This window comes from Pongo pygmaeus, chromosome 8 (assembly GCF_028885625.2).
Source record: "Pongo pygmaeus isolate AG05252 chromosome 8, NHGRI_mPonPyg2-v2.0_pri, whole genome shotgun sequence".
Classification (NCBI taxonomy): Eukaryota; Metazoa; Chordata; class Mammalia; order Primates; family Hominidae; genus Pongo; species Pongo pygmaeus.
In genome coordinates, this window is record NC_072381.2 from 62,474,579 (window position 1) to 62,501,955 (window position 27,377).

The 27,377-nt window shown below is 47.4% G+C and overlaps 1 protein-coding gene across 3 annotated transcripts; it reads right to left on the minus strand.

The window, feature by feature from the left end:
• Positions 1–9,017: 9,017 nt before the first annotated feature.
• Positions 9,018–21,516, minus strand: PLAC9 (placenta associated 9). Of its 3 annotated transcripts, XM_054435876.2 has the most exons (4): positions 21,189–21,516; positions 11,861–11,958; positions 9,699–9,822; positions 9,018–9,151 (listed from the first exon to the last, which is right to left on the minus strand). In XM_054435876.2, the coding sequence occupies exons 1-4, from the start codon at positions 21,250–21,252 to the stop codon at positions 9,141–9,143; spliced, it is 297 nt and encodes a 98-aa protein (XP_054291851.1). In that variant the 5' UTR covers positions 21,253–21,516; the 3' UTR covers positions 9,018–9,140. The 3 variants fall into 3 exon arrangements, with proteins under 3 accessions (XP_054291851.1, XP_054291850.1, XP_054291852.1); XM_054435875.2 differs by lacking the exon at positions 11,861–11,958 and having other exon boundaries at positions 21,189–21,507; XM_054435877.2 differs by lacking the exon at positions 9,699–9,822 and having other exon boundaries at positions 21,189–21,492.
• Positions 21,517–27,377: the final 5,861 nt, after the last annotated feature.

The window sequence follows — 27,377 nt, forward strand, 5'->3', positions numbered from 1 at the left end:
CAAGAAATTGAGGCTGTAGTAAGCTGTGATTACACCACTGCACTCCAGCCTGGACAACAGAGCGAGACCTTGTCTCAAATGAGAAAAAAACAAAGAAATGGGAGAATCCAGAGAGACTAAGCTAGATCAAGCCTGCTGGGTCCTGGCAGGAGCCCCAGGGAGTAGCTCATCTGCAGACGTTTGCTTGAGGACTGCCTCCTAAACATAGAGGAAGAATGACATCCTAAGGGTGTGGAGCAGCCATGAGCTGAGAACTAGCTTGGTCTACCTGAGATTGATGGCGGGTCCTGGTCAACACGTCAGCTCTGCATCAGAGTCTATGCCTCAAGCCCAAGCTGAAGCCCCATCCCTGCTGCTCTCCCAAGAATTCCTCTGCTAGGGCAGGCCCCTTGCCCTTGGGTGCCAGGTGGGACCTGCCTGATGGGATGGGGTGCTTGGCAAATACAACTTGCCATGAACTCAAGGTGACCCTGGGGGCCTCCTGAGTTGTGATGCAGCCTAGAACCAATGTGCTGTGATGTGACCATATTCTGTGACATTGCCTTGCCATGTTTACTCCAAAGTTCCCAGCCTGGTGCCCAGCAGGCAATATTGCACCTACAGACACATTTACTTTGGTTTCCAAAGTGTTTTTAGACATATGAATTTGTTGCCAACATTTAAACATTGAGAGATTACATATTTTTAAAAATCTGGAATTCTGGCTTCTCTTGAAAACTCAGAAATTCTGGCACCATGGGGCTTGCATTCCTGCATGGCTGGAGCTGAGTTGCAGCTGCCCCTTTAGGCCTGTACTCCTTATTTGCTATAGGCTCCCTCTTGTATTACACTGAGCCCATGCCACCCATTTGGCTCCTGCAGGCCTTTGGGTTTGAGACCCTGGTCTACACACTTGGGGACCACCTGTTGTAAAGTACATGGATGTGCTATGGTCAAGGAATAGACCAAGGTGGATATCCAGGCCAGAGTGACTCAGCGAGTTTAGGTCACAGGCGTATACTCCACTCGTTATATAACCTGTTTGTGTAAGTTCATACTTGGCTCAAAGCCACTATTGTTTGGAAAAGGTATAACTGCCCTGCTGATGCTATACAGACGTTCTTGGGCTTGGATGGGCATGGCTCCACGTGGCGTGCACTGGCACCCAGAGAGAGAGCGAAACTACTGACCCCTGTAAGGGAGAGTGACCATCTGGCAGATAGACAGAGGGGAACCAGGACATGGCTCGGCTTGTGCCCAGAGGGAGAGTTAAGACGCTGACCCTGTAGCTGGCCTTGCAGCCAGGGAGTGCATCTGCAAGCATGGGGGTGGCAGGAGCCACAGAGCTGGCTGCTGAGAGGAGCTGCAGATCTGGAGAAGACAGCCGAGGTAAAGGTGGACAGTGTGAGAGCTGCTGATGAGATAGCTGCTGAATAAAACTACATTTTACCTGCCTATGGCCCGCCAAGTTTTCTTTCAGCTGTCGCCCATCCACCCAGTCCCCTCGAACCTTAGCATGGGCTGGAACCTGACCCTGGGCATGACATTTGGCATAGTCGTGGACCTGACACCTGTGTTTGTCCTAGTCCTGGTTCTCCCTGCCTTCCTGTTCCCCTCGCTGCCCTCATGGTCACTCCCAAGGGATCCAACCCATGTTAAATATGGGCTGGAGGACTGCATGAATGCCTCATGATCTTCCCAGAGGCAAAGGCACCTACTGCCTTCCAAGGTCAGTGGGAGGTTGGGATCAACACTGTTTATTATGTTTAGGACAAAAAAGATAGGGAGAAAGACGTGTAACCTTACAGGTCATCTTTCTGGGATAGAACACAATGGGTCTTTTCCTGCCTCCTGGATATGTTAGTCAAGGCCAGTCCATGCTACACATCTAATCTGATTTCTAAAATAGCAAGTAGAGGACGAAGCACCAGATGAATTCAGCCCTGAGAGAATTTTCAGCAGCTGTGGGGGCGCTGGAGAAAACACTATTAAATAGACCTGAGACAAATGACCTCACTCGCCTCACCCTAATCCTGGTGGCATATGTCTCAGGTGCAAAATTTAAGAAAGAAACCTTGGAGTGCTCACCCTGTGGCTGGGTAGATGATCCTGAAGTGGTGGTTTTCAAGCCTGAGTGTGTATCAGGATCATCAGGGGAGCTTGCTAAAGAGCAGTTCCTGGGGTCAGACCCTCATGCATTTTGAGCAGGTGTGGGGGCTGGGAAACTGCATCTGTAACCTGCTGTAATCTTATGCTTATCTAAATACTACTGTGCTCACACACAGAACTCCCCAAAAGTAGAGGTGTTCCTCCAGAGGGCAGGTGAGCAGATGGCACAGTCTGCTTGGAATTCAGTCAGGTGATGAGAGATGAGATGAGTCACTCCTAGCTTTGGGAAGAGGGAGCTGAAAGACGAACCTTTGCAGGCGCCCATGGTCAAAGTGGTGGTTTAATGCCATGCCATGCCCATCTTCTGTTGGCCTTGGCAGGGAGTTACAGCCCTAGCTTAGGACCTGGCCCCTTATTTCTGCTGTAGGCTCTTTCCTGCCCTGTCTGAGATGGAGTGGAATGAGACCTAGAAACAGATCAAGCTAAATACATGTCCTCAGAAAGATAAAGGTTTACATTTTCACTCCCATCAAATCTGAAAGCTCTCTGCCTGTGTTTTTCTAAGAGACAGGGACATCATTACTCAGTCCACAACCTGGACTCATATAGGGTCCCCTGTCAGTAAAGGAGTCAGTCAAGCCCACCAGGTATACCAAGGACTCTTACCCTTAGCCCCTACTCCTTGGAAAGCTGCCCCTTGGCCTAATATTGGTGTTTAGCTTGAGCCTGACTCCTTCTCAACACTAAGAGATGATGAAGTCCTGAAGCAGAAAAGAGTTCTGACCTGAGAGTCAAACATCTTTATTCTGATCTCAGCTCAGCCCCTAATTTGTTGTGTGACCCTGGATATGTCACTTCCCGTCTTTTTGACTTTATAAAATGAAGGGTAGACTAGAGGAGAGCCTCTAAAACTAGTGTGGTCAATGAAATGGAATAGGAAATTTCACAAGTCTGTCCTTCCACAAAAGCAGCAAATAAGGTGGCAAAAACTCAAACAAATTTATGGGAACTCTGGAAACTAATTGAAAGTTTACAGCAATCAGGTGAATACCTAAGAAAAGCTGGATTTAGTAAGAGCTTTGTTGTGTTTTAGCTTACCCTGGCCCCATCTCCCACTCCCCAGCATGGCAGCAGCATCAAAAACAGTATCCCTCATTCCCTGTATAGGTCCCTGTCACTGGAGGTAGCAGATTAGACCTTATTTTCAAGAAGTATGTTTATTTTGATTTGTCAGGTTGCTCCCTGAAGGACGGTTCAAATGCCTTGCTTTTATTTTGCCTAATTTGGAGCTCTCCTAAAGTGAAGATGGCAGGCTGGAAAGACATTTCAAGGTCAATGTATTAGTGGCTCATGCCTAGGGGAAGGAATAACATTTGGAGCAAACAGGAGACAAATGGAAAAGCTTCAGGAGGAAAGGCTAGGAAATAAGATTCTTTGGGCGAGAATAAGGACTTTAAAGAGCTTCCACATATTCCTGGGAATCTGGAAGGCCATACACATGCCTAGGGCTGAGCATGTGCTTTAAAAGACTTGAGAGGGCCCTATGCTCTCACCTCTGCCTGACCTTCAGGCTCTGTGCAAGCAGGAAGTGAAGGCTAAGGCATAGTTATAAACTGCATGGGTGAAGGTTGAAATGTGTGTCCCAACGCAGAACACATCTGCAAATGCTACGAGGCTTTTTGTTCCAAGTGTTCAAAGAAATCTTTTGAATCACTAGCTGACCACTAAGCTAACCAGAGAGTTAGTGGCCACACCTGACAAAGAATACAAACTAAAATACTAAAAATGTAGTTCAAGAAAATAACAGGCTGGGCACAGTGGCTCACATCGGTAATCCCAGCACTTTGGGAGGCTGAGGCAGGTGGATCACTTGAACCCAGGACTTCGAGACCAGCCTGGGCAACATGGCAAAACCCCATCTCTGCAAAAAATACTAAAAATTTGCAGGGCTGGTGGCACACACTTATAGTCCCAGCTGCCCAGGAGGCTGAGGTTGGAGAATCACCTGACCCTGGGAGGTCCAGGCTGTAGTGAGCCATAATCCTGCCATTGCACTCCAGCCTAGGTGACACAGTGGAGGAATAATTTTATTTCCAGACTTGCCACATTATAAATAATATTCAGAATGTTCAGTTTTCAACAAAAACTATGAGGTGTACAAAGAAACAAAGTATGGCTGATACATAGAAAAAAATCTGTTAATAGAAACTGAGGAAAGCTCAGACATTGGACTTAACAGACAAGACTTTAAGTCAGTTATTTTCAAAAGGGTCAAAGAACTAAAGGAAACCAGGAGAATGATGTCTCACCAATATTGATAAAGAGACTGGAATTATAAAAAGGAACCGAATAGAAGTTCTGGAATTGACAAGTACACAAATAAAAAATTAATTGGAAGGGTTCCAGAGCAGACTTAAAAAGGCAGAAGACAAAAATCAGCAAACTTCAAGATAGGTCAATTGAGATTACCCATTCTGAGGTGCACAAAGAAAACGAACAACAACAACAACAACAAAAAAGCTAACTGAGCCTAAGACTCCTGCAGGACACCATGAAGTGTACCAACGTATGCCTAATAAGAATCAAGAGAAGAGTGAATGTAGAAATTTTTAAAGAAACAATGGCTGAAAACATAATGAAAGACATTAATCTACACATACAAAAAGCTCAATGAATTGTAAGTAGGTTCAACTCAAAGAGACACTCAGTGTGACATTGAGACACATAATCATACTGTCCAAAGACAAAGCAAATCCTGAAAGCAGAAAGAGCTACTGGACACATACAAGAAATCTTCAATGAGATTAATAGCCAATTTCTCATCCAACATCATGGAAGTGAGAAGGCAATGAGATGACATATTCAGTGTGCTGAAAGGAAAATCTTGGGTGGTCTTGATACTTGTAGATGTTCGTCTGTGTCTGAGCATTGAAGAGTTAGGTATTTATCAGAGTCTTCACAGTCTGTGCTTGTTTGTACCTGTCCTTCTTGGGAAGGCTTTCCAGATATTTGAATGGCTTGGGTGTTGTGCTCTAAGCTGTATCTGCTTAAGGATTCACCCCAAGCCCAATAACACTTTGGTTTTTTTTTTTTTTTTTAGCCTCATAGAGGTACTGCCTTGATGGTCTTGGACAAGATTCAGGATTCTCTGGATTACCATACAGAGACTCTTGTTCATTCCTTTACTGTCTCCCAAACAAAGAGAGTCCCTCTCTCTGTTCTAAGCCACCTGAAGCTGGGAGTGAAAGGACACAAGCACCCCTGTGGCCACCACCACTAGGACTGCACTGGGTCAGACCTGAAAGCCAGCACAGCACTGGCTCTCACCCAAGGCCTGCTGTTACCACTCCCTGGCTACTGCCTATGTCTGCTCAAGGCCCTGGGGCTCTACAATCGGCTGGTGGCAGAGCCAGCCAGGCTTGTGTCCTTCTGTTTAGAACAGCAAGGTCCTCCAGGCCCCAGCTGGGCCCAGAGGTGCCATCTGGGAGCCAGCAACTAGGGTAAAAAATCTTAGAAGTCTACCTGGTGTTCTATTATACTGCAGGTGAGCTGGCACTGAATCCACAAGATGCAGTCCTTCCCTCTCTTGCTTCCCCTTTCCCAAGGCAGAGGTGCCTCACTCCATGGCCACCACCACCAAGGCCCACAGGGAGTACTGCCAGACTACTGCTGATGTTCCCTTAAGGCCCAGGGAATCTTCAACCAGCTTGCGGTGAATGCTGCCTGGCATGGGACTCACCCTCCAGGGCAGTGGGCTCCCCTCTGGCCCAGGGTAGGTCCATAAATGCCATCCAAGAGACAAGTCGTGGAATTGGCATTCCCAAGAACCATTCGGTGCTTTACTCTCCTGTGGTTGAGCTGGTACGTAAGGTGTAAGACAAAGCCCACTTTACTTTTCCTTCCACTTTTCTCTAGCAGGAATCTTGCCTTGTAACCACCACAGCTGGGAATGTGCTGGCTGAATCTGAACCTGAAACTGACAAGACTCAGAGTCTCACCCAAGATCCTCAGCATAGTACCCAGGTATCTCTGCTGGTTATTCAGGGACCAAGGGCTTTTCAGTTAACAGGCAATGAATGCAGCCAAGACTGGGTCCTTTCCTTCAAGGCAATGGGTTCCCTTCCAGCCCAGGGTGTGTCTAGAAATGTGGCCCAGGAACAAAAATCCTGAACAACATGCTAGCAGACTAAATCCGGCAGCATATAAAAGCATTATACACCATGACCAAGTGAAATTTATTCCAGGACTGCAAGGGTCATTTAATATATGAAAATCAGGTCGAGCACAGTGGCTCACTCATGCCTGTAATCCCAGCACTTTGGGAGGCTGAGGCAGGTGGATCACCTGAGGTCAGAAGTTCAAGACCAGCCTGGCCAACATGGCGAAACCCGGTCTCTACTAAAAATACAAAAATTAGCCGGGTATGGTGGTGGGTGCCTGTAATCCCAGCTACTCGGGAGGCTAAGGCAGGAGAATTGCTTGAACCTGGGAGGCAGAGGTTGCAGTGAGCTGAGATCGCACCACTGCACTCCAGCCTGAGCAACAGAGTGAGACTCTGTCTTAAAAAAAATTGATGTAATGCATGTAATTAATAAAATGAAAGGGGAAAATCACATGATCATCTCAATTGATGCAGAAAAAGCATTTGAAAAAACCCAACATCCTTTCATGATTAAAAAAACAACAAACTAAGACTAGAAGGAAAATGTCTCAACCTGCTAGAGGGCATCTATGAATAAGCCACAGCTAATATTGCAGGTGGGAATGTAAAATAGTACAGCTGCAATACAAAAGAGTTTGGTGGTTCTTCAAAAAGTTAAACATAAGAGTTAGCATGTGACTCAGCAACTTCATTCCTACATATAGACCCAAAACAAATTAAAAAACAAATACACAAAAACTCATATACGGATGTTCATAGCAACATTATTCATGATAGCCAAAAAATGCAAACAACCCAAATGTCCCTCAATTGACGAATAAATGAATAAAATGTGGGCCGGGTGTGGTGGCTCACGCCTGTAATCCCAGCACTTTGGGAGGCTGAGGCGGGTGGATCAAGAAGTCAGGAGTTCAAGACCAGCCTGACCAACATGGTGAAACCCTGTCTCTACTAAAAATACAAAAATTAGCTGGGCGTGGTGGTGTGCACCCATGATTCCAGCTACCCAGGAGACTGAGGCAGGAGAATTGCTTGAACCCAGGAGGCACAGGTTGCAGTGAGCTGAGATCATGCCACTACAGCATGGGTGACAGCGAGACTCTGTCTAAAAAAATAAAGAATAAAATGTGGTATATTCATACAATGAAACATTATTCATCCATGAGAAGGAATTAAGTACTGATACATGCTACAATACAGATGGCTCTTGAAAACATTATGCTCAGAGAAAGAAGCCAGATACAGCTAGACTACGTATTGTATGATTCTACTTACAGTACTACCCCTTTATCTTCAGGGGATAAATTTCAATACCCCTAGCAGATGCCTGAAACCACAATAGCATCTAATCCTATTATACTATGTTTTTTCCTATGCATGCATACCTATGAAGTTTAATTTATAAATTAGGCACCATAAGAGATTAGCAACAATAGCTAAGAATAAAATAGAACAATTAGAACAATATGCCAGCTTCTGTGAAGGGAGAGTTGTATGAAAAACAACAACCATATGCCAGCAGCACTGCTCTTGCACTTTGGGTCTTGATTAAGAGAAAGAAGTGTTGCTGGAACACAAGCACTGTGATACTCTGGCCGTTGATCTGGTAACTGAGAAGGCTGCTAAGTGACTAACAGGCAGGAAGTATAGACAGCGTGGACCATGCTGGACAAAGGGAGCATTCACATCCGGGGCGGGATGAAGTGGGATGGCGAGAGATTTCATCACGCCACTTAGAATGATGTGCAATTGAAAACTCATATATTGTTTATTTCTGGAGTTTAATATTTTAGGACTGTGGTTGACTGCAGGTAACTGAAACCATGGAAGGTGAAACCACAGATAAAGCAGGACTACTGTATTTAAAGTGTCCAGAATAGGCAAGTTCATGAAGACAGAGATCAGTGGTTTCCAGTGGGGTGGGGGGAGCGGGAATGGGATGTGACTGCTTAATATACAGTTTCTTTCTAGAGGGAGAACAATGTTCTGGAACTGGTGGTGATGACTGCACAATTTCTGAATGTACTGGAAGCCACTGCATTTGTACAATTTTTTTTTCTTTTTCTTTCTTTTTTTTTCTTTTTTTTTTTTTGAGACAAGGTCTCACTCTGTCACCCAGGCTGGAGTGCAGTGGCATGATCATGGCTCACCGCAGCCTTGACTTCCAGGGCTCAGGTGATCCTCCCACCCCAGCCTCCTGAGTAGCTGGGACTACAGGCACGTACCACTATGCCCGGCTAATTTTTGTATTTTTTTGTAGGGGTGGGGTTTCACCATGTTGCCCAGGCTGGTCTCAAACTTCTGGGCTCAAGTGATCCTCCTAACTTGGCCTCCCAAAGGGCTAGGATTATAGGTGTAAGCCACCGCCCCCAGCCTTGTACAATTTAAAATGGTTAAAATGATGAATTTTACATTGAATTTCACTTCATAGGAAATTTTTTTAAAAACAAAAACCATTTTAATGGATACATAAATTCCCTGGGGGTCTCATTGCAATGCAGATTTGGATTAAACAGTCTGGGTGGGTCCTGAGACCCTGATCCCCTTGCTTCTCACCTATTGAGAAGCACATTTTGAGAAGCAAGGCCACTCAAAGGGCCCCCATCTGTGTGAATCAACCCCTGCTCCATCTGCCCCTATAAATGACAGGAGTGGGGGTGTCCCCAGGTCTGAACCTGGAGGGGGGTTGCAGGCCTCCTCCAGGCATGGAAGTGGAGTGAGAGGAGGGTGTAGTTAAACGGGTTACTCTGTCAGCAGACACAGAGGAGACCAGAAGAATAGCTTTTATTTCACATGAAGCTAAGGAAGGAAGGTGAGAGGACAGGGCTGGTTCTGTGGGCGCTGCCTGGCAGGTGCACCACCTCCAGCTGCTGGGCTCCAGCTCCGGGGCTCAGAAGCCATCTGAAAGAAAGCAGAGGCCCCCAGTGAGCAAGCTGGGGTGCCGCAGAGTACCTGCCCTCGTGGTACCCAGCAGTTCCTTCCCTTCGTTCCCCGGCCCCCAGGAACTACTGCGTGCCGGACACAAGGATCAAGGAGAGAGCAGAGTGCAACCCCATCCCTGCCTGATCAGTGGGGATGCCCATCTTCCCTGCGAGGGTTTTGGGGTGGAAGAGGAGTGGCTGCTCAAGAGGAAATTAAAGGAGCTGAGGAGCTCCAGTCGTGAGAAGGCCAATGAAGGAGGCAGTTTCTCCGCGCAGGGGTTGTGCTGAGATGGCATCTAGGGCCGGCTCTTCCAGAACCTCATTTGATACTGGGCGGCAGCGACCGGGTGTGGCAGGTGGGGCGGGGAGCAGGGATGATGCCATCCCCCTTCCATCCCCAGGGAGCGCTGGGGCCCTCCCTGCCAGCCAGGCTACACCTGTGCGGTGGAGCAGCCGTCCCTGTCTCGCCTGCCCAGCCCCAGATGACAGCAGCCCAGAGGCTGTCCTCTGCCACCTGCACTGCTCACCTTCTCCGAGAAGGTCGGGAGCGGGGCTGAAGGGTCCCGGGGGCAGGTTCCAGGCCAGCTCCTCCAGCAGGCCCAGCAGGCCTTTCACCTCTGTCCCCAGGTGATCCACGGTCTTCTCTACCATCTAGAGTGGGAAGTGGGGTAAAGTCGAGGACAGAAGTGGTTCCACGTTCTGCATCATCAGCCAGGTCCTAAGAGAGCAGCTGGCGGTCCAGTGCGGTGCAGTGGGAAAGGACTGGGCGCTGAGTGACCTGGGTTTTCCTCACTCAGGCTCTGCCCCTACCTGCCTCAGTTTCCCCAGATGACAATATCCTAGGGGGCTCGCTCTCTATGGCTCCTTCTTTTTTGGCACTTAGTCACAGATTTGGATGAAGCGCCTGTAGAATACCTTCTCCCTTTTGGACTTTGCAGCCTGGAGCTCACATTCCTTTTGTTGTTCCGCCCCCTGGTGGTGTCTCTGCCAAATGACAGGTTTGGGATTCTGAAATTTGCTGAGTTCTTAATGGTTTTTCCCTGTGTATGCCATGGACCCCATTGGCAGTGTGGTGAAGCCTACAGACCTCTTTTCAGAATAATGCCTTAAATGCAAAAAATAAAACATATAGAATTACTAAGGGCACCAATTGCATTAAAATATTATTCAAGTATTAGGCCGGGCGTGGTGGCTCACACCAGTAATCCCAGCACTTTGGGAGGCCAAAGAGGGGCAGATCACCGGAGGTCAGGAGTTCAAGATCAGCCTACCCAATGTGGCGAAACCCTGTCTCTACTAAAAATACAAAAAGAAGCCGGGCATGGTGGTGCGCGTCTGTAGTCTCAGCTACTCAGGAGGCTGAGGCAAGAGAATCACTTGAACTGGGAGGTGGAGGTTGCAGTGAGCTCACACCATTGCACTCCAGCCTGGGTGACAGAGTGAGACTCTGCCTCAAAAAAAAAAAAAAAAAAAAAAAAATTCAAGTATTTAAAATTAAACTTTTTGGCCCAGCATGGTGGCTCACGCCTGTAATCCCAGCACTTTGGGAGGTTGAAGTGAGATCACTTGAGGTCAGGAGTTTGAGACTAGCCTGGCCAACATGGTGAAACCCCATCTCTACCAAAAGTACAAAAAATTAGCCGGGCATGGTAAGTACAAAAAAATTAGCTGGGCATGGTGGTGCATGCCTATAGTCCCAGCTACTCAGGAGGTTGAGGCACGAGAATCACTGGAACCTGGGAGGCAGAGGTTGCAGTGAGCCAAGATTGTACCATGTGCTCCAGCCTGGGTGACAGAGCAAGACTCTGTCAAAAAAAATTTTAATTTTTTGATGTAATATATGTATTGGCCAGGCACAGTGGTTCATGCCTGTAATCCCAGCACCTTGGGAGGCCGAGGTGGGCAGATGGCTTGAGCTCAGGAGTTCGAGACCAGCCTGGGCAACATAGCAAAACCTCACCTCTACAAAAAAATACAGAAATTAGCCAGGCATGGTGGCACGTGTGTCTGTAGTCTCAGCTACTTGGGAGACTGAGGTGGGAGGATTGCTTGAGCCTGGGAGGTGGAAGTTGCAGTGAGCCGAGACTGCACCATGGCACTCCAGCTGGGTAGACAGAGAGAGACCCTGCCTCAAAAAAAATAAAATGTATTTATTAACTCACTAAATCACATGATTTAACATCAGGCCTAATAACAACTGAAATTTTGACATAAGGAAGGATAAAAATTATATGTTGAGATATTCATAACTAGAAGATGAAATTATCTGGATTTCTATTGATGACAAAGTTATAGTGCTGTGAATAACATGGCTTGCTGTTTGTATTTCTGATGAATGAGAATGCTCAATTTCAGTTAAAGGCTTGTGACAATAAAGATGTAAACTTTTCCCCACACAAGTTAGGAATCATGGCTATATAACAAAACAGTGACTGAATTTCCACCTTCCCATCCAGTAATGATGTTGAAATATCCGGGTGGGGGTAAGCAAGGCCTTAGGGGAGGCAGGGTCCACTGGGGGCTGGGCAGCCTGGCAGCCTAGATGGGAGGGTGATGTTGGACCAGGTGGCCACAGGGCAGGATCGGCCCGGATGTCCTCACATTCCAAAGCAAACTCGCATCTGCCCATAAAAACACCATCCTAGAAGGTGGTCCTGAACTCGCATGTCCTTCCAAACCACCCTGTTACCTCCTCCATGACATCTAGACGGCGTTGCACAGCCATGTGTCTGTCACACGCTGTGCTCTGAGCTGAGTCTCCTCGCGGAGGGCTGAAGGGTTCTGCAGCTGTGGGAAAACAAGTCTTGTCACTGTGGGACCCTTAGTTTTCCATAATGCCAGAGACTCCTGTAAACACTGGGCTCAAATGAGGTCAGTCCTCAAAGCAAACTCAGGAGCAAGCAGAGGAAGGCCCAGGTGGGGGTCAGTGTGCGAGTGTCAGCCATCTCAATCCCACCAGTCTCTACAGCCACAGTCACCTACAGACCCAAATGAACTTCCTCAAGGAGGTGAAGCCCAGGGAGGAAGGGAGGATGGGCCTCAGCCAGGGAGAATGGCACCTGCAATGATGGAGAGGTCTGAAAGAGCAGGGCTCACTGTGCAAACCCTGCAGGGAGCCTGCAGTGGCTGGAGATACAGGGTGGGCGGGAGAGAGAGACTGGAGAGGGAAGTCCTGGAAATGAAGCCAAGGGGGCAGAGCTTTAACCCAGGGGCTTTAATAAACCAGTTCTGATGCTTGTTTGTTGTTTTTGTGTGTTTGTTTGTTTGTTTGTTTTGAGATGGAGTCTCGCTCTGTCGCCCAGGCTGGAGTGCAATGGTGCGATCTCGGCTCACTCCAACCTCCGCCTCCTGGGTTCAAGTGATTCTCCTACCTCAGCCTCCTGAGTAGCTGGGATTACAAGCACCTGCCACCACGCCCTGCTAATTTTTGTATTTTTAGTAGAGACAGGGTTTCACCATGTTGGTCAGGCTGGTCTCAAACTCCTGATCTCAGGTGATCTGCCCGCCTCAGCCTTCCAAAATGCTGAGATTACAGGTGTAAGCCACCAAGCCAGGCCAAGGGGGGTTATTTTAACAGAAAAGTCACAGAGTCAAACATGAATTTTTAAAATATAGGGAATAGATTGGAGGGAGATGCCTTTGAAGGCAGGAGGTTACTGCAGCAATCAGGGTAAGAGGGGTGAAGGAGAAGTGATGAGCAGAGGCAGGAGCTGTAGGAATAGTGAGGAAGAAAATGAAAGGAGATATTTCAGTAGCAGCATTGACACTGGGAACCCGTTAGTAACAGCTGGCATGTGATGAGTGCTTACCATGCACCATGTAGGGTGCTAACTTAACCTCTCCAACATCCCGTTGTTATGCCCAATCTACACGTAGGAAAACTGATGCACAGAAGGGTGAAAGGATGTGTCCAAAGTCACTACTCATAAGCAGAGGACTCATGAGGCCAAGAAGAGGGCCAATAAATTGGGAGAAATGGGGGCTGAAGAGACTGGAGGTCTTAGGAATCACAGGAGGAACAAGAGGTAAAGAATATTGCAATTTTAGCCAGGCACGGTGGCTCATGCCTGTAATCCCAGCACTTTGGGAGGCTGAGGTGGGCGCACGAGGTCAGGAGATCGAGACCATCCTGGCTAACATGGTGAAACCCCGCTCAACTCTTGATTCACCATTGTTCTCCTTGAGTTAGCTCTTCCAGGCACCATCAACGCTCACAGCAGAAGTCTGAGAGTCCTGATGCCAAGCTTGGGTTTCAGAGTTGGTAACCCTGAGATGCCTGTGGGGCATCAGGGTTGGCTGGAATCTTGGAGAACGCTGACATTCAGGAAGGAGGGTGCTGCCCCCAGAAGTCAAGAGAAGCCAAGAGCTTCACAGATTCTACAGAGGATGAAAAGGGTCAGCAGGGCCGAAAGCAGCGGAGAGGTCTAGCAAGATAAGGACTGGAAAGAGACCACAGAAAGGCCCTGCTAAATTTCACCCCAGCACTTTTAGGAGTGGTGGAAAAGCAGAGTTTGGATTACCATGAGATGAGAAGGGAAGGTGAGGTTGGGGGTGGAAATTTGGATTCTGGAAAATTTCACGAAGCTTGGCTGTGAAGGAAGGGAGATTGGTGTCACAAGGTCTAGAGAGGTATTTATGGTTGTCACTTTTTTTTAAAGCATTGGAAAACACAATCATGCTTACAGCCTGAGGAACAGGAGGAAGACAGGAGAACCCAAGGATGTACTTCCTGAACTGATGGGAGGCCCTGGATCCAGAGGGGGTGGGACCACATCTCGAAGGAAGACAGAGGGAATGCAGCAAAAATGGGCAAAGGCAAACCATCTAACTAGAGGGCCAAAAAGTGGAGTGAGCTCCCACCTGATGGCCTCTATTTACTCTGTGCAGTAAGATGGAGAATCACGTAGGGAGGAGAGCTAGATGTTAAAATTACAAGAATTCTACGAGTAGGTTGCTAAACACAGACATTAAAATAGTGACCATGGTGTCTGGAAATGGTAGCTCGTGCCTGTAATCCTAGCGCTTTGGGAGGCCAAGTGGGAGGGTCGCTTGAGGCCAGGAGTTCGAGACCAGCCTGATCAACATAGTGAGACCCCCATCTCTAAAAAGAAAAAATTTTTTAAGTTAAAAAAAAATGGTGGCCATGATGAGAACATTTACACTACGGAAATCAACAACCCCCCCTCCCCACTTTTTTTTTTTGAGAGCCAGTCCATCAGTGCACCACTAGGTAAGGGACTTGAATAAAGAGAGGGCTTCAAAAGGGGATGTGCAGAATGAGGCATGCAGTGTAGGAGGACCATGCAGATTAAGCCGGCATCAACAAGGAACCCTGGAAGCACGAGTCCACCCCCAGCAGTGCTCCACAGTCTGGGCGCAGAGCAGCAAAGACGGATGGCTGGATGGAGCTGAAACCTAGGAGGCTGCAGGATGGATGTGGTGGAGGCAAGGGGCCAAGGAACTGAAATTTGGCCAGAGGTTTAGGAGAGGAGGCCTGGAATCCAGCTGGGATAAGGAAGGAAATGAGGCCAAGAAGAGGGTCAATAAATTGGGAGAAATGGGGGCTGAAGAGACTGGAGGTCTTAGGAATCACAGGAGGAACAAGAAGTAAAGAATATTGCAATTTTAGCCAGGCACGGTGGCTCACGCCTGTAATCCCAGCACTTTGGGAGGCCGAGGCGGGCAGATCATGAGGTCAGGAGATCGAGACCATCCTGACTAACACGGTGAAACCCCGTCTCTACTAAAAGTACAAAAAAATTAGCCGGGCGTGGTGGCAGGCACCTGTAGTCCCAGCTACTCAGGAGGCTGAGGCAGAAGAATGGTGTGAACCTGGGAGGCGGAGCTTGCAGTGAGTGGAGATCGCACCACTGCACTCCAGCCTGGGCGACAGAGCTAGACTCCTTCTCAAAAAAAAAAAAAAAAAAAGAAGAAGAATATTGCAATTTTAGCTTTTAGAGGTAGAGCAGCTTCAGATAGTGACAATATTAAGGCTGTGGCCATGGATGTGGGCATCCAAAGCTCAATAGGGGGAGTTATGGAACTTGATCTCTCTACGTGCAATGCTTGTAGCTGTAAGGCTTTGGTATTGGATGGGTTGGCCAAGGGGCCATCTGCAGTTGTCTAGAAGTGGGGCAGGTCTTGAGGTAGGACAGAGCTGATGATGGATGTGTAACTCTGAGAGGCTGAGTGATTTCCCCAAGGTCACACCATCTGCAAATGCCTGGACCTCAGGCACCCTGACCTCCTGGCCTCATCTCAGCAAGGTGGGGCTCCCTTGCCCTGTGATGTTCTGATTCCAACTCTATCTAGCTCTCAGCTTTTCCACTCAGGGATGAGAACAAGACCAGAGACAAAATGTCTTCCACTCTGAGCATCTTTTGTGGAGAACAATCTGTTTTCCAAATTATCCTTTTCATTATTTCCCTCCACTGAACTTAGAAAAGACTCTTCAAAAGATAATGGTGTTATTGCTGAATCTGGGGAGGGAGGAGGACATTATAATGGCCCTTTGGTTATTTTTTTAAGGCAAGTCTTTTAAAGACCTATACTGCAATATTTACAGATGAAAGGCTGTGCTGTCTTGGATTTACTTCCAAAGTAAATAATCCAGGCTTCGGTGGGGATGGTGGAGAGGCATGCGTGGATGTTTAGAGCAAACAGGATGGGCTGAGAGTTGCTGATTGTTGAAGCTGGGTGATGAGCACATGGGGGTGCATTCAGCGATTCTGTCTACTGTTGTGTGCACGGTTTGAAATGTTCCATAACAAAAGCTGGCTGTCTGACGAGGTTGTCAGCAGAAAGCAGCAGCCATCGTGGACTGCAGGCATCCATGTAAAATATTCAGAGAGAGAGAGGCCCCTGGGGGCTATGCTCCATCCTGGCCCCACATCCTGAGAAGGCCCTTGAGAGGCAGGAGCAGGTCTAGAGGAGGCTATGGGAAAGGACTCCTCTTTTTTTTTTTTTTTTTAGACAGGGTCTCACTCTGTCACCCAGGCTGAAGTGCGGTGGCACGATCATGGCTCACTGCAACCTCTTCTTCCCGGGTTCAAGCAATTCTCCCACCTCAGCCTCCAGAGTAGCTGGGACTACAGGCACACACTACCATGCCTGGGTACGTTTTGTATTTTTTGTAGAGATGGGATTTCACTATGTTGCCCAGGCTAAGCTCAAACCCCTGGGCTTAAGTGATCTGCCTGTCTCGGCCTCCCAAAGTGCTGGGATTATAGGCGTGAACCACCGCACCCAGTCTGGGACTCCAAATTTTAACTCAATTTTCTCAGCTGAAACTGGGCTGCTCAGCTTGGAGAGGAAAAGCTCTGAGGGGGCCTCTGTTCTCACCCACAGAGTGGCTGTCCTAGGGGAGGGCCTGTTGTCATGAGTCTGTGGATACACACACGCCCCTGCTGGCTCTGTCCAGAGGCCTTTGGCCAAGCCTTTTCCCTGAGGCTCACCTGCCCTCTCCCAGACCCTAGCCACTCTCCCCTTACACACTTCCCCCAGGCTCAGGCCAGGGGGATGCAGGGTGACCCTCCAGCCAGATGGGAGTCTGGCTGCTTTGGAAGTCAGAACAACCAGAGCCTGCTCCTCTCCACTGGCCTAAACCACCCTGTTCTCTACGTGTCTGTGATGAGGTCTAACTTGGCTCCAAAACCCCTCCAGGGAAAAGGCTGGGCTGAGGTCGCTCCCAAGATGGCTCAGCACTAATCCTTCACATCTGGACAAAACTGTGCTCTGTGCACCCTGGAGCAACCGTCCATGAGCTCATCGGGGCCTCCACGGAGTGCATCTGAGAGAGCAAGCTTGGAGCAGGGCCTGACATTGTATTGCCAGCGTCCTCACCACAGCGCTGACTTGAACGCATCATGGTAGAAAACATGCTGGAGACCACTGTTCTCAGCCTGGTTCAGCCACTAATGATTGTGGGATTGTGAGAAAGTTTCTTCTGCTCCCTGAGCCTCTGCTGCCTCTTCCATAAAATGGGGTAGGGTAGGCCTGAGGCCCTGACTCCCCCGTGTAGCGCATCCTTAATTCTTCTGTCTTTTGGAGGCTGCAGAGAGGCCTCAAGAATTAGCTAGAAGAGCTGGGCTCAGTGGTTCACACCTGTAATCCCAGAGCTTTAGGAGGCTCAGGCAGGAGGATCGCTTGAAGCCAGAAGTTTGAGGTCACTCTGGGCAACATAGTGAGACTCTCTCTCTACAAAAATAAATTAAAAAAAAAAATTAGGCAGAATTGATGGCATATACTTGTAGTCTCAGGTATTTGGAAAGCTGAGGTGGGAGAATCGCTTGAGCCCAGGAGTTTGAGACTACAGTCAGCTACGATTGCACCCCTGCACTGCAGCCAGGGTGACAGTGAAAGACTGTGTCTTGTAAATAAATAAACAAATAAAAAATGTAGACACGCACATGTACCACAGGGCTGTCAGTGGCTCAGACAAGGGGAGTGGAAAAGGCTGAAGGATTATGATGATTAACCCTGAGCAGCCAAGGCTGTGGCTCCGCAGGGCTCCCTTCCTTCCTTTCCTCCCACTCTCCCAGCCCTGCCAGTTGGGAAATGGACCTCCTTGGATGTTGCGTTGTTTTCTCTGGCCCGGCTCCTGCTAGGGGCCTGATGTGCACCCTGGATGGTGGCCATGGGCGGGGCATCCTGTGCTGGTGAGAACACACTGCTGTGGAGCCCGGAGGCCCCAGGGGAGGGCTGGGCTGGGCTGGCTGCCCCAGTTAAAGAGACTTGGCCCCTGGGTCCCATCCTCTGAGGTGGAAGTACTGCTGCTTCTACTTACAGGCCTTATGGGGAGACCTTTTGTATCTGGACCCAAACGGTAAGAAAGGGCCACAACACAGATGATTTCTGCATGCTGAGTGATGAGAAATGTTTTCTCAGTGGCGTCTCTGAAAGGTGCTGCTGTATCTTCTGAATTGTCAAAGTCACACTCTGCTTTGAAAAGCAACCCTGGCCACTTGGGGGTCAATTATATTTGACCACATTTAATATAATAGAATAATAAATTTACCACATCCAATATTTGTATTAAAATGTATGATTCACTCAAAACCATCCACGGGTTTTGATTATTTTTGAAAGCAGCAGAAAACTATTCTTCAAGTGATTTTATAAAAAACTCCAAAATATGGGCTGGGCGTGGTGGCTAATGGTCTAAAAAGCCATCAGGGATAAAGGTTTCTCTGATTGCTGCTAAAAGAAACCAAGACTCGGGCCCAGCGCGGTGGCTCATGCCTGTAATCCCAGCACTTTGGGAGGCCGAGGCAGGCCAATCGCTTGATGTCAGGAGTTTCAGACCAGCCTAGCCAACATGGTGAAACCCCCCCGCAGCCCCCGTCTCTACTAAAAAATGCAAAAATTAGCTGGGCGTGGTGGTGCACACCTGTAATCCTAGCTACTTGGGAGGCTGAGGCACGAGAATTGCTTGAACCCGGGAGGCAGAGGTTGTGATGAGCCGAGATCGCACCACTGCACTCCAGCCTGGATGACAAAACAAGACTCTGTCTCAAAAAAAAAAAAAAAAAAGAAGGCCGGGCGCAGTGGCTCACACCTGTAATCCCAGCACTTTGGGAGGCCAAGGCGGGCGGATCACGAGGTCAGGAGATCGAGACCATCCTGGCTAACACGGTGAAACCCCATCTCTATGAAAAATACAAAAAAAATTTAGCCGGGCATGGTTGCAGGCGTCCGTAGTCCCAGCCACTTGGGAGGTTGAGGCAGGAGAATGGCGTGAACCTGGGAGGCGGAGCTTGCAGTGAGCCATGATTGCACCACTGCACTCCAGCCTGGGCGACAGAGCGAGACTCCATCTCAAATAAATAAATAAATAAATAAACAAACAAACAAACAAACCAAGGTTGGAAGTCAGACATGCTAGAGATAGCTCTCAATTTATAGAAAATATAAGGGGTGGAGGTATTTAAATGACATAAAAGGGATGCAATTAGCAAAATCTAAATGTGGAAAACTTTACAGGACAAACTTAGTTTCTTCAACAACAACAAAAAATTAAATAAAAAAAGGGGAGAGAAGACTTACATATTTAAAGAGATCTAACAGACATATTGACCAAATGCAGTGTATGTAACCTTATTTGGATCAAACAAATGAATTGCAAAAAGATATGACACAATCAATCAAGGACATTTGAACAGTGATTGAATATATTCATTCAATCACACACGGTTTTGGGAGTATGATCATAGCATTGCAGTTATGTTTATTTAAAGTGCTTATCTCTTAGAGGTACACAAAAAAATATTTATAGATGAAAATACATGATGCTAGTCCAGGTGTTGTGGCTCACACCTGTAATCCCAGCACTTTGGGAGGCCAAGGCAGGTGGATCACTTGAGCCCAGGAGTTCGAGACCAGCCTGGCCAACATGGTGAAACCCTATCTCTACTAAAAATATCAAAATTAGTCAGGTGTGGTGGTGCGTGCCTGTAGTCCCAGCTACTCAGGAGGCTGAGGCAGGAGAATCAGTTGAACCCAGGAGACGGAGGTTGCAATGAGCTGAGATTGTGCCACTGCATTCTAGCATGGGTGACACAATGAAATCCTGTCTCAAAAGAAAAAAAAAAAAAAAGAAAATATACAATGCCTGGATTTCATTTAAAATAATCCAGGGAGGGGAGAGAGGGTGGAGACTATAGATGAGATAAAACTGCCCATGAACTGATACTTGTTGAAGCAGGGTTGATAAGTATATTATATGATTCTTTCACATACGATTATTTTGTATTTTTTTTGTATCCAAAAGTTTTCATAATCAAAAGTGAAGATATATCATCTAAAATCTGAAAGATTATGCACAAAAATGTATGAAATCAGTGTGAAATTACACTAATACATGAATACTTTCCTCCTTTTCTTCTTCTTCTTTTTTTTTTTTGGAGACTGAGTCTTGCTCTGTCACCCAGGCTGGATTGCGGTGGCTTGATCTCGGCTCACTGCAACCTCCACCTCCCAGGTTCAAGTGATTCTCCTGCCTCAGCCTCCCGAGTAGCTGGGACTACAGGCGTGTGCCACCACGCCTGGCTAATTTTTTGTATTTTTAATAGAGACAGGGTTTCACCGTGTTATCCAGGCTGGTCTTGATCTCCTGACCTCGTGATCCGCCCGCCTGAGGGGTAGGTGAGGGGAAGAAAGGGGACAGTGAAAGGCAAGGAACCCAGCTAATGGAGTACCCAGACAGCCTGTCCCTTCCGCACAGCTCTGCACTTCCACCCAGTCCCCCATCTCCACCCAACACAGCTCAGTTCCCCAGCGAAGCTCCCTGGAAACCGGGAGGCTGACTTCTTCACCGATTGCGGATCCACCTGAGGCCACCTGGCAGGTGAATCAGTGGCCTTTCTCCTGGGCCCGCCTGCCTGGTTCCTTAAGGCTGTGCTGGGCTAGCCTGGGTCACTCACCCTTTGGAGTGTGGCTTCTTATGCAATGTCCTATAAAGCCAGGCCTGAGCCTCCACAGGCCCTCTGAGATGGAGCTGGCCTCCGGGGCTGCCCCACCCAGCAGCTGTGACCTCCCACTCCAGATCCTGGCTCCTTCTCTCTTGCCAGCTCTACTCCGGGCATCGAGCTTCCCTCTCTCTCCTTTTTCGTCTCTCTCAAATCTTTCTCTTTTCTTCAATATCCTCTCTCCCTCCACCTCTTGCCATTTTAATCACTCTTTCTCTTTCCTTCTCTTTTGTCTCTCAAACTCCTTTTTCTTTGTATCTTAGTTCATATCTGTTCAGGGGAAGCCTCTTTCTGTCTCAGCCTCTCCTTTTGCCTTTTCACTGTGTATTCTTTCCTATCTCCTTTATCTCTCCGTTGCTCTACTTCTCTGCCTTTTTCTGAGTCTGTTTCCTCTCAATCTTTCTCTCCATCCCTCCCTCCCTGCGTCTGCCTTTCTCTCCATCTCGCTGCTGTGTCCAGCTCTCTCTCCGTCTCTCTCTTGCTCATTCCTTCCTCGCCATCTGCGGGTCTCCCCGACTCCAGGTCCCCTGCCGCGCCCTGCGCCCCACTCACCGGCCAAAGAGCCCGCGGCGCGGAGCAGGGCCAGTCCGGTCAGCGCGCAGAGCAGGGGCCGCATGGTGCCGGCCCGACCGAGCGCAGCGCCGCGTCTGCCCGCAGCCGCCCTTCCCGGATCGCACCCGGCCGGCCCGAGAGGAAATGCACTCAGTTCGAGCCAAAATTCCTGGGCGGCTCCGGACTTTCTGGCTCGAGAGAACCCGCCCCCTCCAGAGGCCCCTCGGCACCCCGTGGGCAGCGTGGAGCCCAGAGACCCCGGGAGCTGAGGCACTGACGTGCCACCTGGGCGCCTCCCGAGGAAGGGGCCGCCCCCCGAGTTCCCACACCTCCTGGGGGCCCGGGAGGGAAGGCGGGGCGAGGAGGGGATTGGGTGAGGTCTTGGGCTCAAGGCGACCGAGCCTGGGGTCAGGGGTTTGTTATGAGCCTGTTTCACAGGCGGGCAGACTAAGACTCGGAGAGAAGTGTCTTCCTGGGCATCACTCTCAGCCATGGCACAGGATCTGAATCCCTGTCTCCTGGGAGTGTGGAAGCTTTTCTCTGTCTACCTACGAACAAGAAATTAATTCTAATTACATGGAACAGTGTCTGCCCCTAAGAGGGAGACCCAGAAACTCACTGCTCTGGTAAGGGAGTGATAGCAATGTGAAAAGGTACTTTTCAAAAAAAAGGTAAAATCGTAACTCTCGCAGAGATATGAAATTAGCATATACTAAAGATTTTATTTAATTCATTATTAATGAGGGGACAAGTAAGATGGTACAAGCAGCCCAAAGTTTAGAGCACAGTAGTGGAAACTTCCCCTATGGGACATGCCCTCCAACAAGTGCAACAACAAATTAAGTTTTAGTGAAAACACAAAGCAAAAAAGCTGCCGCTCTAACTTCTCTGCTGCAGAGCCTTGAGTGCCTTGTCTGGCTGTAAGGGGAACACTTTTATCACCAAGCCTGGGAGAATGCCTTTGTCCATCAAGGGTCCCCGTTGGGGTTACCTGGAGCCCTTGCAGATCAAGGCTGCTTCTCTGCCTTCTGTGTTCCTGGCTGTGGCTATGCAATTGTCCAAAACAGTCACCACCCTAACCAGTGATCCAGTTCCCACTCCCTCCTCCAGAGCAAGATAATAGCTTCAGACGGAGAAATTCTGGTTCTGAGCCCGAGAATCTGAGACAGACTCAGATTTAAATCTTTTAAAAGCCTTCAAGGAGATTATGATGCCCACATGAGCTGGCTCAGAATAAGAATTTATTTCAGGAATGCCAAAAATCTCTCATGCTTGGTGGTAGGACATTCCTTGATAGTTTAGCCAGGTGGGAAAAAAGTTGTCAAAGAACTGCCAAACCCATAAGGATTCTTGTAGCTTAGAGCCAGTGGGCTACCTTATATTTTGAATTTAATATTAAGAAAAAAAACCACAAAAAACATATACAATACATTATTGTTGTGGTAGAGCATAAAGTAATTAAGTATACAGAGTAAAACATGAAAGTCTTTTCTGTTACGAATTCCCTCTGTCCAACGATTCAGGTCCAGTCCCCTCAACTTGGTAGGCTCTGCCTGTTCCACGTCTATGCATTCCCCATCTATCTAATGTATATTCAGACACAAATGTATATACATGAGATCAAGTCATAGATATTTTGAAGATTTGCTTTCATTCATTTTTATCTCAGTCATAACATTAAATCTTGGCTGGGTGCAGTGGCTCATGCCTGTAATCCCAGCACTTTGGTAGGCCGAGGTAGGTGGATCGCCTGAGGTCAGGAGTTTGAGACCAACCTGGCCAACATGGTGAAACTCCGTCTCTGCTAAAAATACAAAAAATTAGCAGGGCATGGTGTTGGGCGCCTGTAGTCCCAGCTACTCAGGAGGCTGAGGCAGGAGAATCAGAACCCAGGAGGCAGAACTGGCAGTGAGCCAAGATTGCACCACTGCACTCCAGCCTGGGCAACAGAGCAAGATTCCATCTTAAAATAAAATAAAATAAAATAATCTTGGAGATCAATCTATGTGAGTACAGATAAATTCACTTCATTCCTTTTAAGAGTTAAAATATCCCATGAATGGATACAAGCAGCATTATTTATCCAAACAGTCCCCTATTGACAGACATGTAGATTGCTTCCTTTTTCTCTCCAATATAAAATAAGCTTTAATAAACATTCCTTTGCATATGTCTTTATGTACATAGTACATATTCCTGTATTTCTGAAAGGCTGGAAGAGGAATCATTGCGTCAAAGGGCCTTTTACATTTTGCCAGATAAGCCAAAAACTGTTTCCCAAATTGTCACTAAGCCCACAGGAGGGACAGGGGTCTTCCAGCGCTGTACCAAGGTGCACCTCAGTATATGTTAGTCTAGGTAGGAATTGGGCTGCAGGGGGCGCCATTTACATAAAATACTTCTGGGCTGGGCGCGCGGCGGCTCACGCCTGTAATCCCAGCACTTTGGGAGGCCGAGGCTGGTGGATCCCGAGGTCAGGAGATTGAGACCATCCTGGCTAACACGGTGAAACCCCGTCTCTACTAAAAATACAAAAAATTAGCCGAGCGTGGTGGCAGACGCCTGTAGTCCCAGCTACTCGGGAGGCTGGGGCAGGAGAATGGCGTGAACCCGGGAGGCGGAGGTTGCAGTGAGCCGAGATTGCACCACTGCACTCCAGCCTGGGCGACAGAGTGAGACTCCGTCTCAAAAACAAAACAAAACAAAAAAACAAAAAAAAATCCTTCTGGATTGGAGATACCTGAAGTGTAAACCTAGCAGTCACCTACATTCTCCAATACTGGATATGTATTATTTAAAATTTTGACAGTTTGATGATGGAAAATGTTACCTTGTTGTTATTGTTATTTACATGCTACTTATTATGAGTGAGGTTAAGCTTTATTTGCCTCTTCGATTACTTTTTTCTATTTTCCTCCCTTTCCTTTATATACTCTGATTATTAATGCAATGCCTGTTATATATGTTGGCAATGTCTTCTTCCAGCCTTCCATTATCTTTAAGTTTCTTGGTGGTGACTTTCATCATTCAGAAGTTTTAAATATTAAGTAGCCAAATCTCTCAATATTTTATTTTATGGGTTATAGAGTTTACAACTTGCTTATGATTCCTCGAATCAAGGCTGTAAAGATATTTTTCTATGTTTCCTTCAAATAGTTTTAAGGTTTTCTCAAGGTCTAATGTCTAATCCATCTAGAATTTTTATGTGGTTGCAAGGAAGGAATCAAACTTAAATTTTTCCCTAAATGAGTATCTAAATGTCCTAATGCTCTTTATTGCCTAGTCTATCCTTTTACCACTACTTTGAACATAAAGTAGTTTGCTAGCTACTCATTTCCGAGGGGAGTTCTGGGAAAATCTCTCTACATCATGTCTGTCACAAGGTCAAGGAAACAAAAATGCAAAATAGACATATAATTTCAATAAATGCTGAAACCATATTTGATGAAATTAAACAGGCCTCCCTAACTTAAAAACAGTAATAAAACAAACTTAGGATAAAAATAAAGGAAATAATGGGACATTTCCTTAACAAGATAACTGCTTTTTAATTTTTATATTTATAATTTTTCTAATTAAAAAAAGAATAAAAATAGAGATGAGGGGTCTTGCTGTGTTGCCCAGGCTGGTCTCGAATACCTGGGCTCAAGTGATCCTCCCGCTTCAGCTTCTGAAAGTGCTGGGATTACAGGAATGAGCCACCATGCCTGACCAACTACTTTTATCTTAAATAGTTCATATGTACATACCAGAGAAAGGAGAAATGTATTCTTTATTAAATCAGGAACGAGGTAAAGATGCCATTATTGGCCAGGCTTGGTGGCTCATGCCTATAATCCCAGCACTTTGGGAGGCCAAGGTGGGAGGATCACTTGATCCCAGGAGTTTGAAACCAACCTTGGGAACACAGCATGATCCCATCTCTACTAAAAATTAAAAAACAAAACAAAACACATTAGCCGGGCATTGTGGCACACACCTATTACTGGGGAGGCTGAAGCAGGAAGATCGCTGAAGCCTAGTAGTTTGAGGCTGCAGTGAGCTATAATCACACCACTGCACCCCAGCCTGGGTGACAGAGTGAGACACTGTTCTAAAAAATAAATAATTAAAAATTTTAAAATTAAATTAAAAATTTTAAAAATAAAAAAAGATGCCACTATAAACAAGTGTTTGGCTGGGCACGGTGGCTCATGCCTGTAATCCCAGCACTTTGGGAGGCAGAGGCAGGTGGATCACTTGAGGTCAGGAGTTCAAGACCAGCCTGGCCAACATGGAGAAACCCTGTTTCCACTAAAAATACAAAAATTAGCTGGGTGTGGTAGCACACACCTATAATCCCAGCTACTAGGGAGGCTCAGGCAGGAGAATTGCTTGAACCCAGGGGGCGGAGGTTTCAGTGAGCTGAGATCGTGCCACTGCACTCCAACCTGGGTGACAGAGTGAGACTTTGTCTCAAAAAAAAAAAAATTAACATAAGTGTTTGGAAATCAATTTATTTCTGTATACCAACAGAAACTAGCCCAAACATGTAAAGGGAAACTCCTGGGCAAAATGATAGTATGGAGCCAGTGGACCCAGTTAACAAACCTCCTTCCAATATTCTCGAAAGTGACCAGTGAAATTAAAGATAGGGGAGACTGGCATCAGTGGCAGGAACTAGAGAAATATGCCAACCATATGCCAGGCCTCAAAGCAAGGTGGGTAGCCAGCTGGATCTAATCATACCTCTTATTATTTATTATTATTCTATTATTTGCTAAACTTCTCTGAACCTGGTATTGTGCTAAGGCTGTATATACATTATCCTATTTAATCCTTGCATCAGTAAACCTATCAAGTAGATATCCTTATCCCCATTTTAAAAAATAAGATCTATTATATATATCTGATTCAAGGGTAGAGGGTGGCAGATCCCAGTTTGGAAGCTAGGTAGATCTGATTCCAAAATTCATGGTCCTCTGCATGAACAGGCCTCTTGACTCTCAAGTCCCAGGAAAGGCACTCAATAGAGAATCTGGAGAAGAGTGGAGGTGCGAAAGGGACGAACGGGATATGGGGGGCGCAGAGTGGCAAGCCCTGTGCAGTGAGGGGTGAACACTCATAACCACCTGCATGAATGAAGTGCCCTAATGTGCAGACGTTTCTCTTTCACTTAATGCTCCCATGACCCGGGCAGGTAGCCTCACAGTTGACGCAGACTGTGACGGTACCTGCCAGGGTCATGGCACATACAGAATGTGAGGCTTGGAGAAGTTAGGAGGTGGCACACAGAAACTAGTTAGGGATTTGGGGATTTGCCTCCTATGTGCCTGTACTGCCTCCACAGGCAATGCTACAGGATGTACTTAGGTCCTTCCAGCCTGGCTGGGCCGGGGCACAAGTGGTGGGAAATCTGGCAGGGGCTTGCTCTCCCAATCCATACCCAAAGGCAAAGGGCCAAAGGAAACAGGAAATAGGGGGTGGTCATCTCTCTGGGGAGAGAGATGGGGTGAGAGGACAGCCCAATTAAAAGAGCCTCAGTGGCTGGGAGGGCCTGAGCTGTACAAAGCCTCCTTGTCTTCTTCCTTTGGCACAAGAGAGGATTTCCAGAGGTACCAGGAAGACTCGTGCTGGGAGAGCTCTCAGTGAGTGCTGGGCAAGCCTAGCCCACTCTGCACAGAGGAAGAGGGGCTACTAACCCAAGGCACAGAAGTTATAGCCAGAGAAAGTGAGCCAGTGAAGTGTGAATGTGGATGTCTCTCTTGGGGGAAGGAAACAGAGGGGGGACTCGATGGGTTGAGATTTGTTTTTTTGAAGTTGGATGTAGTGGCTCACTCCTGTAATCCTAGCACTTTAGGAGGCTGGGGCAGGAGGATGGCTTGAGTGCAGGAGTTCAAGACCAGCCTGGACAACATAGCCATACCCTGTCTCTACAAAAAAATTTAAAAATTAGCCGGGTGTGGTGACACACACTTGTAGTCCCAGCTACTCAGGGGGCTGACGTGGAAGGTTGGCAGGAGCTCGGGAAGTTGAGGCTGCAGTAAACTATGATTACATTACTGCATGCCAGCCTGGGTGACAGAGTGAGACCCATCTCAAAAAAAGAAAAAAATAAGTTTTTTTTGTTTCTTTTTCTTTCTTTCTTTTGTTTTTTTGTTCCCAAGTTTTATTCCAGAACTCATACAAGATATTCCAGATAAATGAAAT

Coding starts and splice junctions, on each gene's coding strand:
- PLAC9 (XM_054435875.2), bottom strand. CDS start 21,252: ATGCGGCCCCTGCTCTGCGCGCTGACCGGACTGGCCCTGCTCCGCGCC. Junction 9,823..21,188: donor CGCCGCGGGCTCTTTGGCCG/GTGAGTGGGGCG, acceptor TTCCCACTCTAG/ATGGTAGAGAAGACCGTGGA. Junction 9,152..9,698: donor TCCCGACCTTCTCGGAGAAG/GTGAGCAGTGCA, acceptor GCTTTCTTTCAG/ATGGCTTCTGAGCCCCGGAG.